The 17,820-nt window shown below is 39.2% G+C and overlaps 1 protein-coding gene across 1 annotated transcript; it reads left to right on the forward strand.

Moving 5' to 3' along the window:
* The first annotated feature begins 5,474 nt into the window (after positions 1-5,474).
* LOC149833841 (glutamine synthetase leaf isozyme, chloroplastic-like) lies at positions 5,475-16,948 on the forward strand. Its single transcript, XM_090011059.1, has 13 exons — positions 5,475-5,853; positions 7,532-7,803; positions 8,514-8,553; positions 9,223-9,326; positions 10,122-10,170; positions 12,564-12,670; positions 13,029-13,245; positions 14,684-14,758; positions 15,114-15,167; positions 15,349-15,386; positions 15,740-15,899; positions 15,995-16,055; positions 16,543-16,948. The coding sequence occupies exons 2-13, from the start codon at positions 7,538-7,540 to the stop codon at positions 16,680-16,682; spliced, it is 1,311 nt and encodes a 436-aa protein (XP_089867185.1). The 5' UTR covers positions 5,475-5,853; positions 7,532-7,537; the 3' UTR covers positions 16,683-16,948.
* The last annotated feature ends 872 nt before the right edge of the window (positions 16,949-17,820 follow it).

A 17,820-nucleotide genomic window follows, 5' to 3' on the forward strand; every position in this document is an offset into this window, starting at 1 on the left:
TTTACTTGACCCTTAGAGTTTGTTTTGGTCTTGTAAATCCATTTACAACAAACAGGTCTAACTCCATCAGGTCAAGGTACAAGATCTCACACTTGGTTATTTGTCATAGAGTCAAGCTCTTCTTTCATAACATTGATTCAATGTGTTGATCTTTCGCTTTCAATGACTTTTGCAAATATGAAGGGATCTTCATTAATATCTATGAAATTATTAGACTCTTGCAAATATACTATATAGTTTGGATGGATGGTGAATTTTATGGTCCTTGTAAACCTCCATACAGGTGCTACAGGTGGTTCAAAATGAACTTCAGTATTTTGTTATTGTTGTATATCCTCATCAACAACTTGCACTATTTGAGATTGATGTTCATTGACTGAACTTTTCCTGACATTATTCAAAAGAACAATGACAGAAAAACTAGGTAGTCTCTTTTGCAGGCATGAAACCTGAATTTTGTATTTTATCAAAATCAATACTTTGAGATGCATCTATCCCAATAGAATAATTTTTCAGAAATCTTGCTTTATCTATTTTTACTATCTGTAGTGTATGAGATTGACAATAAAACTTAAAGCCCTTTGACCTTTCTGGAAAACCAAAGAAAAATCTACTACTCATCCTAAGATCAAAGACTTTTATATGTGGGTCATACAATTTCGCTTCAGCTAGATATCCCCATATGCGCATATATGACAAAGAAGGTTTCTTACTTGTCCATAACTTGTAAGAAGTCTTTTGAATAACCCTCGTAGAAATCTTATTCAAAATATGCACTACTGTCCTAAGAGCTTCACCCCACAAGGTCAAGAGAGGTTTGAGTGATTCAACATCGCTCAAACCATTTCTTTAAGTGTATGATTTCTTCTTTCAGCTACATCATTTTGGTAAGCACTACCAGGCATGGTATACTAAGGTACAATGCCTTCATCTTTTAGAAATCACGATAATGACCTTTTTTTGTTTTATCTTAGCAAAATAACTATAATATTTGCCACCTCTATCAGACCTGACAACCTTAATAAATTCATCAATTCGTTTCTCTACTTCTTTCTTGAATTCCTTAAAAACCTGAAAGACTTTTGATTTTTCAAATAATAAGTAGAGATACATATACCATGAGTAATTGTCTATAAAGGTAACAAAATATTTTTCATCCGTATAACACTGTGAGAAGGGACCACAAACATTCGTATGCACTATCTTCAACTTTTTATTGTTGTATTTGACATCTTTCTTATACGTGTTAGACTGCTTAGCCTTTATGCAGTCAATACATGGCTCCATATCTGTAAAATCAAGGGATCCAAGGATTTCTTCTTTTACAAGTCTTTGGACTCTCTCTTTGGAGATATGTCCTAACCTTCGATGACAAAGTAAGTAGGATTGATCTTTCTTTAGACCACGTTTATTACCAATCAATGTGTACTCAACAGAATGGGATTCCTGAATTTGAAATTCAATTTTTAACTGATACAAACCACCACACACATATGCAGAACGTACATTAATAAATTTTTTATAATAACAAGCTTCGAGTTTTCAAATTTAAAACTAAAACCAAACTTATCAAGTTTCGATATTGAAATCAGGTTCTGACTATAGTATAAAACATGAAATATATCAACAAAATTCCAAAATAAATCCTGATTCCAACACAACTCTGCAGGTCCCAATGTTCTTGACATGCAAACACATCTTATTTCCTCAGAAGATACTTCTTTCATGCTCTGTTGGTTTCCTTTTGTTCAGAAATGCCTGAAAAGAGTTGGCAATGTGCACCATAGCATCAAAATCAATTCACCAACTATGAAATAAAGAATGAATCAAATTACACTCGTGAGAAATGAATGACTCATTACATTTAGTTTTGAGTCATTTCTTATGCTTTAAGCAGTCTACCTTCTTATGCCCCTTCTTCTTGAATAAGAAACACTTTATGGAAAAGCCTCCTGTCTACGATTTGGCTCTGCCTAAGAGTTAGAACTCTCTCCAGAGGCCTTCTTATTGTTCTTCCATTTGAAGAAACTTTTCTTTGGCCCTAACCTCTATTTTTTTTATGAGAGGTCATATGTGCACTCGACACCCTCTCACCCTTCAGTCTCCCATCTTTTTCAATATACTTGGATAATAGGTCATTAAAAGATCACTCATCGTTATGTGTGTTGTAGGAGATTTCGAAGGGTCCATATTCAGTAGGCAACAAAGTCAAAATCAGATAAACAAAGAAAGAATCGAAATTTGTGAACTTTATGTCATTCAGCTGAGATGCAATATTTCTCATTTTTAAAATATGATGTTGGATGCAACTGTCACAAATATATTTCATAGATACCAGTTTGGACATGAGTGTACTGTCCCTTGCCTTATTAGAACTGACAAATTGAGACTCAATGGCTCCTAGAAATTTCTTCACTGTTTTGCAGTGAGGAATAGTGCATCGAATATTCTTAGTCATTCAAGATTGCAAAAGCAATAGGCTAAGTCTATTCTAGCACTCGTACTTTTCAAAGGCAACCTTCTGTTTGGCAGAGCTCTGCTCTGTAAGAGCAGAAGGTTCATCAGTTCTAAGGAACAAGTCAAGATTCATATAACCAAGAGTGAACACTATTATTTCTTTCCAATTTGAAAAATGGCATCCATCTAAAAGGGAAATGTTACTGCAACCATCGATAAGGAAAAAACCTAATACAACAAGGAACAAAAGATAAAACTTTATTATTGCTCAAACGAGATTTGTGATGAAAAGGTAAGAGGTGAGACCTTTTATTATTCATCTTTTTTGAGACAAGCATAGTTGAGCCATTATCATTCAACTTTGATGGAAGCGATATTACTCATAGTTGTTTGTCTCTTTAATTCATAAGTAATTTACTTCAGTTGGTGAAACAAGCAAATCATGTAACCTCCTTTAACAATTCATAAGTCATGTTTTCTTAACAATGACCACTTATAAAGCATGAAAAATAACAAAATCATGTTAATATGGGTAAAACCTTGGGTCCTCAAGTTGAAACCAGTCTAAAAATACCCTAAACCGATGTAAAACAGCTATGAACCAGTCATCTAAGGGTCTAAATTGGTTCTAAACCTAATGAATCAATGCAAAACATGAATAAAAGCTCATAAAATCCTATAACTGAATGAAAAATTGTTGTTTTTTCATAGATTTATGAAAACAGGGTTTCTATATCTCGAAACTAGTGAAAAATCGAAAGGAACCAGTCCAAAATGACTCTGAACCGGTCCCAGAAAGGATCGTATCGATCGCTAATCTGATTCAGGTTTAAATAGTGCTTGGACCCTGTTATGGATCCTACCCAATTTAATTCGGATCTAAATTTGATCCATAATAGTAATTTGGGTATGACTTGGTCTAAATTGGATCTAGATCTGGATCTGACTCGATCCAAACAGAATCTGGGTCTGACCCAGTGCATACAAGTTCTGGGTCTAACCTGATCCAAACTTTATATGGGTCTGACCCGGTCCAGACATGACTCGGTTCGGACCTGGGCTATCCAGATCAGACCCAGATCCGATTAGATCTGGATCGCAACCTGATCCAAATAGGATCCAAGTTTGGCCCAATTCAAACAAGATCTGAGGCAGATCCAATCCAAATAGGATCTGGGTCTGACCCAATCCAAAAAAGATTAAATTATGACCCGATCCAAATAGGATCTACGACTGACCCAATCTAAAATGGACTCGGGTCCGACCCAATCCACTGTTGGCATGTTCACAATAACAGAGCCAAAATGTAATTGTGTACTTGTAGATGCCATGAAGTGATGTGTGGGTGCTCATCGTTCTCCTCAGCCTATCGACGCCCACAATGAGCCCAAGCCTTAGGTCGATGGTGAGCAGGACCCTAAACCCAATAGAAAATTTCTTGAATGCGGGCAATGAGGGTGTTTCGCTGACTCATCATCGTACTTACATCCCAAACCCCTTTATATAATGGGAGATAGGGGGTGTACATGAATGTGGTCTCTCCACATTCACGTAACTCCCGCCCCACTAACTACTGTCCACTAACTTCCCTCTAAACAGCCCACTAATAGTGTCAAACCGGGTCACCTTATGGGTTGGACCCAGAGCCGCACTGTCCAATAAGCTGGACCAAGATTTCAACTGTTGGTGTCAATGGGTCGGATATGACTCGATCTTGACCTGTACCGGATCTGGTAGGGTATGAGTTTGGTAATAAAGAAAAAAACTCCATTAGGGCAGGACTTGGTCCTATTAGTATACTAAGCCGGTGTGGTTTACAAAATTTCATACCAGACTGAGTTCTAAACCAAGCTCTGATTTTTTTTTTAATGGGAAAATAACCCACTACCTAAGGATCAGAGACCCAGTCCTGCTGGATCTGCCTGTACTATGTTGGCTATCCTGAGAGCTTAAAACTCAGAGGGCTTACCAGCCAAGTTCTGATTAAGATATGCAAAATTTTACGGTAAACAAATAATAAAAATTACTTTAGTAGGTATGAACCTGGTCTGATCTATGTATATCACATGAGACCAACACATGTTTTTCCTTATAGTAGTTCCGGAGGACCCTAGAGTCGGACCCACGTCTGGACTGGTCTACTAAAGGTCCAGCTCTTGACATACCTAATCCCAACCATGCATATATATTAAGCAAACAATTCTCATCATGATATTCAAACTAGATTGCAGGTACAATCCATATACATATATATAGCTTTATTCGCTATTGCTGGCCATTACCTACAAAAGCCCTTTTGGTTTTATTTTTATTTTTTTAGATAGATGTGATCAACATGTTTCACTTATTGAGAATTAGCTTTTGAATCGTCTGATTACAACACATCGGATTTTATATGACTTAAAAAATTGAAGGCTTACAATATGTGATACATTTTTGCATTATAAAATCGTTTTTTTTTTTTATCAAAAAAGCAAGATCTAAATGCTGGTTCCCACTATTTTGTACATGTTGAATTCATCCATGAGGTCAGTTTGGATCAAAACAACTTGTGAGTAGGAGATCCAAACTAGATTTTTTATACATATATATTGAGTAATAGGTAGGTGTGAAATGATACGTGCTGAATGAGTTTTTCAGGGTTTTTCATTTTATTTTTAAATTCTGATGTGATCTAGGTACTTGATTTTATAAGTTCAGCTTTTGAAGTGTTGATTTCTAACACATGGGTGGGTTTTTATAAGGTTCTAAAAATCAACTGTCCAAAATCTTTTTAAAATTTTGAGGCTCCAAATATCATTTTTTTCATGAAAAATACATGATTTAGGTGTGGATTCTTATTAAATCGACTATACCTAACACATTTGTGGGATCTAAACGAAAAAAAAATTACAAAAAGAGAAGAAAAATCCCATTTGGCAAGCACCTACCCATTTCTCTCTCTCTCTCTCTATATATATATATCTATATATATATATAGATATATATATATATATGGTTTACGAAGCAATGCAAGTAGGTCTCGTACCTTATCTATTAACGAACGTGCATCAATGGCGGAGAGAGAGAGAGAGAGAGAGAGAGAGAGAGAGAGAGAGAGAGAGAGAGAGAGAGAGAGAGACGCGTTTCCGTCCACCCAAAAGACAGCCCTATCTGCTAAGGAAAAGCCAATCTCCCACCTTACGCCCCCTTCGACCTCGCTTACAACGCACCATTACTTTACAAGTAATACTAACACAACCACTTATGACTTGACCACCTCACCTCTTTAATAGGCCTAATTCACTTCAACTACTGATACACTTTCCCTCCTCCTCCTCTCTCACTATCCCACATTTTCGGACGACCACTTTCATTTTACCAGCGAATTTCCGGCTGCACTCTTCGAATTTTCCGGTGAGTCTCCCTGCCATCCCTTTAAATACGGGTCCAGAAACGTAGTTATGCCACCTTTCTTTTATGCTTTTTAGTTTCAAAGCAAAATTTTATGTCTTAACTCCTTAGAATCTTACGTCATGGCCACCACATGCACGTTGATGCCACCGGAAAATGGTTGCTCTGACGTTTTCCCACCCCGGGTTCTGTTCAATAGTCTGAATCCGGCAGCTATTCATCGAGAGGCCACTGGGTTCTGGCTAACTGGTAAAGCGAGGGGATGCACCTTTTTTTTTTTTTTGATTTATTACTCGAAGAAACTGCACCTAAGATGAAAGAAGAAATCCTGGATCTCCTAGATTTTGGAAGTTCATGCTAGCAGGAGAAAATTTGTAACCTCATGAAGTCATTATTCATGACTCGGGTTTTCTTGTCAAGTTTGGGCTCGATCTTGCTGTCTTGCTTACACAAACCAAACTCAAGACTAAAGTGTTTGATTTGCGGACAGGGGAGGACAAGGACACCCTGTCTTGTCTTGCCTTGTCCGCAGACAGTGTTGGACAAGGATGGAGGGGATGCTTTTTTTTCTTTCTCAAAGTTGTTTTGTCTCGTCCTTTCCTCTCCTGTTCCAGGGGAGAGGGTGGAATGCTTTGGGACAGGAGTGGAGCGATTAGTGTCTCAAACTGACTGACCTAATTTCTAGATCTTTCCAGTTTTCATACATGACCCAGATCTTACCCGGTACGAGTGGAGCAATTAGTGCCTTTTTAAGAAGTTATTACATGTAAATGGGAATCATATACTGAGACCATAAGCCTAGGGTCCAGGTCCGGTGGGCTTCATAAGCTGAGCCATCAAGCCACATAAGCCTAATTAAGAGGCTCCCTGGGGTTGTGTGTGGTCCAATTTTATTCATTGAGCTGGGGAGGGCCCTGGTCTTGGGTCCATACTCATAGGTTTGCTAAACGATCTGAATGAGCCAGGCTTGAAGTATTCAAGCGTGCGCCAAGCCGAGTTTGAGCTCATAATGAGTTCAAGCTGGCTTGTCTACAAAAAAATCACATTATTCTACAGTTGGAATAAATAGGATTACAAAAAAAATACATTGTTTCCGAGCTAGAAGTAATAAAATTTTACCACTAAACATATTTTTTGTGAACCAAAATATAGTTGTATGTTTTACACACACACACACACATATATATATAATATATTTTTTACTACTTAACGAGCTTGCACGAGTCAAGCCGAGCTGAGTACCTATTGTTCATACTCAGCTTGCTGAACCTATTTTATGAGTTTGAACGAGCTATATAGAGCTGAACATGAGCCTCGGCTCGGCTTGTTTCCCAGCCCTACAAACTCAGGTTGACTAACTTGACTTGAATTTAATCAAACATTGGGTGTTTGGATTCGAGAACATTCTGTCTTCTTGGACCCCAAATGTTTCCTTATGGTAGTGCCAATTCATGTCAGTTCCTATATCCCTTGTTTGGGTACTAACACCAAACATTCATGTCCTTGTCACATATGTTCCAATATATGGTGTGTGTAAGGCCAATGTCGATCACAGGCATACTTCCATTCACTCTGGAGTCGTGTCCTTTTATAAACTATTGTTCTTTTTGTCCGTGTCCATGTGACAGTGTAGGGCATATCGATTTAATAGCGTGTTTCATCTTGTTTGCATGGAATATAGGTAAAGATGACGCAGATATTAGCACCATCAATGCAATGGCAGATGAGGATATCGGACGGTTCGATGCGAGCGAGGCCCATGACAACCAAGATGTGGGGCTCTCTCCTAATTCAGAGGCTGAAGACCAAGCCCAGGAGCTCAGCCAAGTTTGGCAGCTTCACCATTGTTGCTGCTTCCAAGGACACCGACAACTCCACTGTCAACAGATTGGAGGACCTGCTAAACTTGGATATAGCTCCATACACTGACAAAATCATTGCAGAATATATTTGGTAGTGACACATCTCCCGAGAAATCACCTAAAAGTTAAAAAAACAGCAATTGATTCTCACGATATTTTCAATTACTTGTATTTTTTTTCGTTAGAAACATAAATATCGCGTTTTAAACATGATATTTATGTTTTTTATCGGTTATTTATCATAAAAAAAATGTGTGTTTTATTTTTAATATTTTATTTTTAATATTTTATTTTTATAAAAAATAATTTTGTATTTTAATTTATTTTTTATTGGCGAGATTTTGCAAAAGAAAATGCAAGATTTACAAAAAAAAATATTTTTTTGCGAGTTTTTGGCTGCCGAGATTTTTCGCCACTTATTACTCTAGATTCCTTTACACACTACTGTCCGTCCGTGTGTTACTTTACACTCAGATGAGGACATTGGTTATGTTCAGACCCCACCGCACATCTTGCTTGGGAACCGTGAGAGCGGGACCCACATACATCAAGTCAGATGTGGAGAGCAGATCAGTAAAGTGATTTGACATCTTCACCGTCCATTGCTTCATCACACAAGGACCTCATGGTACTTGTGTACATTGTGGACTGTGAGGATGCCAAATCACTTTTTTAAAAGTGATTTGGCATATCACTTGATCTGCTCTCTCAGATGTTCCTGCTTCTATGTTTAGTGTAGTTTCTACTTTCTCCTAATTTTTTGTTAATAAAATCATGATTCCTCGTTTGATTGTGAATCAGGATTGGAGGGTCCGGTACAGACCTTCGTAGCAAATCAAGGGTAACATTCCTATCCCCTCCATATTTTTTACGACCTTTTTTATTTTTTTTTCTTCTGAGAGTATGACAATTATTAAGTTAAAAAAAATAATTTAAAAAATAGTGTTTAAAGATGCAAAATGGTGGAACATCAACCAAAATATGGCATAGGAGAGAGACATGAAGGCCATTCAAATCTCTCCTTGGATATTGGGTTGCAAATGGATTGGTTCATTTGGATCTCAAACCGAACATACACTTTTTTATAGGACTAAATCTGAACATTAGATCCAAATGAACATTTAGATCAGTTCAAACTAATGTGACTGTTTTTTGTTTGGTTCTGGATCCAGATTTTCAATCTGTTTGCGTTTTTTACAAGTAAAACCCTTGTTTCGGAGCATTTTTACCGGTTCCGGTACAAACATTTACAAATCAGATCAGTTTCAATTTAGCTTTTGTTGGATCTAAGTTGGTTATGGATGGGTATTTGGATCGGCTGCTTAAAGTTTGGATGAACTATGATCTAGTTCTGTATCTGACCCATATTTCATCCTTACTCTCAAACTAATAGACCCAGAAGGGGCCTCTGAATCAACCAAGGGTGCTCTTTCAAGTTGAAATTCAAGACCCCTCACCTTCACAAACATGCTCTAACTAATGAATTTGTTTCTGTTGTGCACTTGCTCAGACAATATCTCGTCCTGTTGAGCATCCCTCTGAGCTCCCCAAATGGAACTATGATGGATCCAGTACTGGTCAAGCACCCGGAGAAGACAGTGAAGTCATTCTTTAGTAAGCTCCCCATCTCAGACTTTCTTATATCTGCTTACTTGAACCAACTTGGACTAGGCCAAGGACCAGGTTCAGTCCTAGGCCAACCAAGTGAGCTACATCCCTCATTTGCAGGTAAGGCTGGGTGTTGTTATGGCTTGTTAGGCTAATTAATGGTCTGGCAATGCAAAACATGTCCATGTTTGTGCAAGTTCTGGCCTTCTTGGACAGGTTGATCAATGAGGTCTACCATCCCTTTTCACGCCCCATTTAGTCGGTGCGCTTCGGGAGCACTCGACCATTCTCCAATCCATACTCATATTGATGTTTGAAGTTCTAGAGTGAAGACATGCCGATCCAGTGTGAGCTAGCTGACCTTGACCTTATCCAGCACAGTCAAGCCAAGTTGGCCGCACCCACTGAACATGGGTGTCAAGCCACCACCAAGAGCAGATCCAGTGCTCAGGGCCAAATACTTGGGTACTATTTGGATGACACCCAAAATCAAGGTGAAAACCTGGATTGGGGTGTCAAACTGAAAAAAACACCTAGTTTGGTGGCTGTTTGGGTGCCACCAAACCAGGTCTAAAGTAAAATCTGGTTTGGTAAAACTGGGTTTTCAATCTAGGGTACTTGGACCTGTCATTGGACCAGGCCTCCAAGCCACCTGAGCTAAGCTGGTTAAGCTAGAGGGTTTTTGTATAGTCATTTAATTAATTGTTGGGTGGTCAAGTTCAAGGGCCTTTTAATCATAATCATTATGGGCTATTGTTAAAGGTAAAATAATTACTAATCTTTTTAATTTTTCTTTCACAGCCCTCAAGCTATTTTCAAGGACCCTTTTAGAGGAGGCAATAACATATTGGTGAGTATTTCTATAAAAAAAAAACATATTGGTGAGTAGAAAATGATGTTCTTTCTTCTCATTTGAGCACCACTGCTTTATGGATTGGCCGACACGTATCGTATCGATATGACACTGACTTGAATCGGTTATTTTTAATATATATAAAAAGATAGCTTAAAATTATTTTTTAATTTTATTTTACTACTATTTTAATGGCTTTAACACATCTCATTCTGATTGACACGTAATATTTTTTAATTATTTTTTGGCGATTCACTTGAGAATCGGTATCGCCCGATTCACTTGAATCGGTGGCCAAATCGATACAGGTCCGATTCAAGAATGGTTTGCTGCTTGTGGTGATCATAAGGTTGTGAATCCTCAAAGGCATAATATGTGGCTCAGTCCCATCATGCAAGAATGCTTGCTACTTGTGGTGTGGTTGGATAGCAAGGAGCATTCCCTTTGTTGCGAATGCTTGCTTGACGTGGCATAGCTTGAATATAGACCTCTCAACGGGTCCGGTTTATATGGGGTACCCAACATGACCTTAATGTGAATACTGGGATATGATCATAAAGAATGCTGACCCCCACCCGATCCGAGTAATATGCAGGTCGCATTGGGGTTATGATTTTGTTGGATATCCGAACCCACACAGATTGACTCTAGTATTTTATATGTATGTTTAGTTGAATATAATCCTCAATTATATAGATACGGGCTTGTAATTTCATTTCTTGACCCGACAAAATCTGAAACCAAACCTGAACCTGGCAACTAGTTATTTCGGCAGGGTTGGGTACCCTGTTTAAGGCCCTAGCTTGAAAGCCCGGTGTTTGTTTGAGCAAACATGTATCAGAACAGAGGTGGAACCAGAAAATTTATATAGGAAGGGCCGGACACACATGCGTGCACACACACACACACACACATATATATATATATGGGGTAATGATAAGGTGCCCCCTGAAAGCTTTAGATTTTCAAAAATTTTAAACTTTTTTTTGTTGATCAGACCCTATAAATATGATCTATAAGCATTATTTAGTAGAAAACAAATTTTTGGATCATGTTATTGTAGCATACATGTATGTTTTTTAAGACCTTTAAAAATCAACCGCTCACAATGTATCAAAATTTTATGACTTAAAAATATCTTATTTTTATGTCAAAAAAACATGATCCAAAGAAGGATTCCTATCAAATAAAACAACCTACAACCATGATTTCTATTATGTGGGAGTAGAGGCCTAGCTAGGATTCATGTGAGGGAGGGTGGCAAACAGGGTTGTAGCAAAAAAAAAAATTGGTGTGATAGTCTGGGGTAGGGGGTAGGGGGCAGCGCCCTTGAAAAAAAAAATTAGATAAAATAAAAAATGGCTACAATTATTAATAAAAATCTATTTCATATGGACAAATCAAACTATTTGCTGCAGTAAGAGCTGGGCTAGGACTGGGCTACAAAAATGGATAAAAATCTATTTCATATAGAATCAGGGCTGGGCTAGGACTGGGCTTTTAAATTTATTTATTTTTTAACTGGGTCGGGAGGCAGGACTGGGCTACAGCCCAGTTCTGCCCCCCCTCCCCGCTCCGCCTATGCTCCTGGAGCACCCTAGCATTACTATATATATATATATACACAAAGTGGCGTTTGAGAGAAAAAAAAATGCTAAAATGCTATAATTTCACATTTTATAGCCTTTTCGACTTTATAGAATCCAAACAATTGCTAGATGTGCTACAGGCAATAAACTTCTTTGTATGCATTATCAAGGTCCTCACCTCCCCCAAGCAATACTTTTCTTATTGTACTTTGAATTTGTTGTAAAAGAGAAAATCATATTAATGATTTACAAAAAATAAAAAATAGATTTGAAATTTGCATTTAATTTACTAATCTTTCATAAAGGAAATGCATATAGAAAATTTAAAATATCTCTGAAAAAGCATACTGGCACTGATCATATACCTGCTGAGTGTTGATAATACATTTGAGAGATAAAGAGAGAGATGAAGTCGCATAATTAGACTGCAATTCTACAAGGTCTGTTAGGACTATACAAAAGTGCCACGATATGGAAACTGCAGAAGACAGGATGAGAAGGGATGCAATAGGGTGCTGATTTTGGGGAAACAATGAGGAATTCCAATGAACTTCACCCTTATCCTGTACGTTTCCTTATCAAAGAAAATTCTAAAAACCTTAAGGGCCTGTTTGCATGTCACGGAAAAGGGGGGTTTTCCGTGGAAATGCGCCCGTGCCATTTCCGTGGGTCCCACAATGCAACACAAACATGGGAGATGCTTTCCTTAGAATTTGAGTTGGGTCTGGACCAGACCCAATCCATTGGTAACCCTATGGTCGAGCTCGTTTTGACCACTCAATCCATGTTTTCTCATTGCAGGTGATTTGCGATTCCTACACACCAAGCGGCGAACCTATTCCAACAAACAAACGCCACAGGGCTGCTCAGATCTTTAACGAGAACAAGGTCATAGGTGAGGTCCCATGGTGAGTTCCTAAGCTCTCTCATGTATGTAATTGAATATGCAAGTATAGATAGATGCACACAATTTTGTGTGCATTTTTCTAGGTTTACATGTTGCTAGCTAGTACCTAATTGTGATCATATAAAATTATTAAGATCTTTTGCATAGATATGCTGTTAGCATGCCCGGCGGCGACTCTTCGGGGGCAAGGGTAAGCCCACGGAGTTTTACGCTGCCAGGGCAGTGACCATAAGTACAGCAGGCAGAGCCTGGGCTGCTAAGTCTATGTTTCTGGGGGCAGTTTTTCTGTGTAAATATGAAAAAAGAGAGCACTAGTATGTTCTTACTTTTCTTATTTGCGGTGTTTATGCTGTATATAGGTATGGTATAGAGCAAGAGTACACTTTGCTTCAACAAAATGTGAAGTGGCCCCTGGGGTGGCCCAAGGGAGGGTACCCTGGGCCTCAGGGACCCTACTATTGTGGGACGGGTGCGGACAAGGCGTTTGGGCGTGACATTTCGGATGCACATTACAAGGCGTGCTTGTATTCAGGCATCAACATCAGTGGCACCAATGGGGAGGTCATGCCTGGTCAGGTCAGCTTCTCTCCTCTTTATGCATGCATGAATGCAGGTCAGCATAGACAAATATAATTAGGGATGGCAGTGGGGCGGGGCGGGGTGGGGGACAAGGTCTCCACCCCCACCCCGCCTCAAGATTTTATCCTCCACCCCCGCCCCGCCTCCCCGGCGGGGATGGATTTTATCCTCCACCCCCGCCTTCATCCCCGTTTCATGTCCTCCATCCCCGGTTCAAACGGGGATGAGGCGGGGCGGGGATATTGCGGGGAAAAGTGGTCGGGGCGGGGCGGGGAAAAGTGCAGGTCCATCCCCGCCTCCACCCCCGGACGGGATGGATTTTAACCTTCGTCCCCGCCTCCATCCCCGTTTCATACCCTTCATCCCCGGTCCAAACGGGGCAAGGCGGGGCGGGGCCTCGCTTTCCCCCTGTCCACTGCCATCCCTAAATATAATTAGTGTTCACATTATATGCAGTGACCTGCTTGACAGCCACCCATCTTGGCATTTCTAGAGATGGGTGTGGTGTCATCTAGAAAAATGTTGAGATGCATGGTCATCAGCAGTAGAGCTGTATGCTATGCATCCAGTGCCGCTGTATAAAAAATGACCTCATAATTATAGGGAGAAGATTCATTCTTATTCACCAACCGGAGGCTCAGCTTGTTTGGTAGGAGCTGTCAGTTCACGTCACCATGTGTTGAGAGGCTGCAAGTTCAAAACCCAATGATATGTAGTGTAATTGGTGGGGGTCTTGCCTAACCCCAGCTTGCCTATCAAAAAGCCAAAAGATCCTTTCTTATTAATTAAAAAAAATGTAAAAATCATTATGGGTATAGGTTCAATAGGACTACTACAACAAAAAGTAGGTATATCAACGGCTGAGAGGGTCGGATATCTGTTCAAACCCGAATTCTTTTGCTCGGGTTCTATGGGTCTTCAACATCTGACTCTGAACCTAACTTCAAATGTGGTTGGGCAGCATCATGATCCAAGTCCAACCTTAGTCTGAACCTTTTATATCCCTAGCTACAAGGTCCTTTATGTAGTTACATGCCTCTCTGGGTCTGGGTTTGGGGCTCACAATGGGGCTGGACCTGGGAATACGTGGTTGGAGGCAAAAGTATTATTCATTTTATAGTGGGATTAACTCTTACAAAGGTGAGCCCCAAGGGGTTTCTGACATTGGAGGGTGCCTTGGCCACTAGACTGGTGGTCAGGGTTCCATTCCCATGAGTATCAAACCCTTCTCATTAATGAGGGCAAGGGATAAGCCCTTGATCAGCCCAAGCCAGGCGACTCCCTAGGAGCAAGAGGTGGGTCACAGGTTTACAATGTGGGAATGCAATCCTAACCGACTCAGCCAGCGCCACTAAGTCTCTGATCTTGAGGGTGGTTTCTCTGTTCTTCGCAAAAAAAAAAAAATCTTACAAAGGTACTAATTTTATTCTGACAGTGGGAATACCAAGTGGGTCCAAGTGTGGGGATTGATGCAGGTGATCACGTTTGGTGCTCTAGGTACATACTCGAGGTAATTTCGCAAATGTTTCTCATGTTTAATCATTTTCCAGAAATGTGCCTGTTAGCAAAATTTAGTGAGCATGGTTTTGTTTGGCTGCATTGAAAATTTCATCAATACAAAGGTTGGGATTCATGATACTGGGAATTACACGTTATACGTTCCCAAACATATCTAAATTTTGTAAAAAAAAATTTACAAAAAGTTAAAGAAACGTTAAATTTGAGAATATATCTTCCCTTAACTTTTAGGAAGGAATCAATTTTAAATTTTCTGACCGTTACATCTGTTGTCAAGATTTTCAAATGCTCCACTGTTGTGATATCAAACTTGACTTTAACTATACACAATTAATGTCTTATTACAGAGAATTACAGAAATGGCTGGAGTGGTTCTGACACTTGATCCCAAACCAATTGAGGTATGTCATTCATCTTCTCATTTGTGTTTGGTATCACATAAAATCATAAGCTCATAAACTCTAAAATTCCTATTTTTATTTGTGTTCATGAACTTGGCCAATTTCATAATTATTAGAAACCTAATTAATTTATTAATTTTCTCTTGTTATTAACTTGTACGACCGGACTATCGTTGGACAGGGTGACTGGAATGGAGCAGGATGCCATACAAACTTCAGGTGAGTCCCTAAGTGTTCAATGTATCAAAATTTCCAAGGGCATTTTACATCATATTCAAAATATACAAAAATTCATTTTTTGGGTACTGAATTTTCAGCTATCCTTTGTCACATGGAAGCCCATCCAGCATAATATTCTAAGCCATGTTTCTACATCATGTGGAACATGTAACTTTATAAACTAGCACAATTGTAGAATTATTGACCATGGTCACTTAATGCCAACACACCTTTAATTAATATAACCTTTGTAAACCAATCAGAGTTTGGATTCTAATTAGCTCAATGAATTGATAGACATGAGATATAGAATGTTGCTTGTAAAACCTATGTGGTAATTTCTGGCCATGCAGCACAAAGAGCATGAGAGAGGAAGGAGGATTTGAAGTGATCAAGAAGGCAATCCTGAACCTCTCACTTCGCCATAAGGAGCACATTAGCGCGTACGGCGAGGGCAACGAGAGGCGATTAACCGGAAAGCATGAAACTGCCAGCATCAACACATTTTCTTGGGTAAGATTCGATCCAGTTCTTAAATCCCACCTTCCCTACATACATTTCTTGGTTGCTTAAATAAATTCATGTGGTTTCTTAATTTGTTTGTCAAGGGGGTTGCCAACCGTGGCTGCTCAATCCGTGTGGGACGAGAGACTGAGAAACAAGGCAAAGGTATGTGTTTGTATGCGTGCACACTTGTGTGTTTGTATGCGTGCACGCATGCACATTGGTTAACTCATCCTTTAACAATGAGACCAAATATTAAGTCCACTACTTGCAAGCTCGTTTGGCCAACGATTCACCTGAATCTACCTACTGTTTCTCAAGTGAATCGTTCTGAATCGGCAAATTTTTTTTTTATTTCATGTCAATCAGGATGTGACACATGTGTAAACCATTAAAACAATATAAAAAAATTTAATTTTAAGCTTTTTCTTTTAAATTTATTAAAAAATAGACGATTCAGGTTTGTATTGTATCAATTTTCTGCCGATACGATACTTATCCGCCGATACCCACAACATTGCTTACAATCCTTATATTGTGGTACAATACCAAAACATAGCTATCCTGTTCTTGTTGCTGCCATCACTGTTGTTGTATTGTTGTTATTTCTAAAGGGATGTATAGAGCCAGAGTTGAAGACTATTTTTTTCAGGCTACTTGGAGGATCGCCGCCCGGCGTCGAACATGGACCCCTATGTGGTTACATCGCTGCTAGCCGAGACGACAATCTTATGGGAGCCAAGCTTAGAAGCTGAGGTCCTTGCTGCAAAGAAACTCCAACTGCAAGTCTGAACAAAAGGAGGTAGTGATCAAGGGGGGTTTCTTTCATTCTGTGTCTTCCTTTGGAAAGTGATCGGTGTTCTCTAGGCATAAATGGTGTTTGTCAAGTTTCCCAAAGAAAAGAGCACCATGATGCTTCATCTCTCCTTTAATGGACCTCTCCCCCTTCTTACTCGTTACTTTCATTGCAATCATCTCTGTTGTGGGAAGACATGGTCTCTTATTATTGGATACAGATCCTTCTTTTGCTTAGTAAAACCATCAATTTCTTCTGAGCATCTGTCGAGATCATGAACTTCTTCTTGTCCTGACGAAGAACTTGGACCTGCGTCCCGGAAGCAGATCAGCTAATTGTTGTTCATGTACGCCGTTAACTTGGGTATGCTACGGCTCATGAGAGCTTTGGACTCATGAACAGAGGGGATGCAGGGACCGCTTAACTGCTCGCTTATGTGATACAACCCAATCAGATGTGAGAATTCAATGGGCCCCACAGCTCAGAATGCAGGCCCCACTCTGAAAGTTGGCATGTGATTGACTTGTGTTACATAGGTGGGCAGTCAAACAGGGGCAAAGTTATGTTGTAGCCAGGGTGGTTACGTGCCCACCCTGACCCACCATGAGTTTGAGAGGCCGGGTCAGGGTGGTCACCACCTGGGTTGGATATACATCATAACAAGGATGTGCCCCCCGCCCAACCCTGACCCCACCTCTCTCTCTCTCTCTCTCTCTCTCTCTCTCTCTCTCTCTCTCTATATATATATATATATATATATATATATATATATATATATATATATATATATATATACACACGGATTGCTCAAGGGTTAGGGCAGTAGGGATCATTGGGACTTTTCTTTTTGTGCTTTTTTTTTCTAGGGTTTAGAGTTTCATGTGTTTTTTTGCCTAATTAGCATTTGTGTATTTTTATTGTGGGCGTTTTTCAATGAGATGAATATTTGATTAGGTATTTTTATGTTTTTTTTCAATCAACATTAGATATGAATCCACATGCTTGATTTTAGTTATAATTTTAAGGGTTTTATGTTTTTCTCAAATAGCACGTATATATGAATGTTTTTTGCTAGCTAATAGTTTTTTTTTAAATTGCTTGAATATTTAATTAGGTTTTAGGGTTTTTATTTTT

The sequence above is a fragment of the Nuphar pumila genome, chromosome 6, assembly GCF_984573655.1.
Source record: "Nuphar pumila chromosome 6, dmNupPumi1.hap1.1, whole genome shotgun sequence".
NCBI lineage: Eukaryota > Viridiplantae > Streptophyta > Magnoliopsida > Nymphaeales > Nymphaeaceae > Nuphar > Nuphar pumila.

Coding starts and splice junctions, on each gene's coding strand:
- LOC149833841 (XM_090011059.1), top strand. CDS start 7,538: ATGACGCAGATATTAGCACCATCAATGCAATGGCAGATGAGGATATCG. Junction 8,554..9,222: donor ACCTTCGTAGCAAATCAAGG/GTAACATTCCTA, acceptor GCACTTGCTCAG/ACAATATCTCGTCCTGTTGA. Junction 16,056..16,542: donor GACTGAGAAACAAGGCAAAG/GTATGTGTTTGT, acceptor TATTTTTTTCAG/GCTACTTGGAGGATCGCCGC.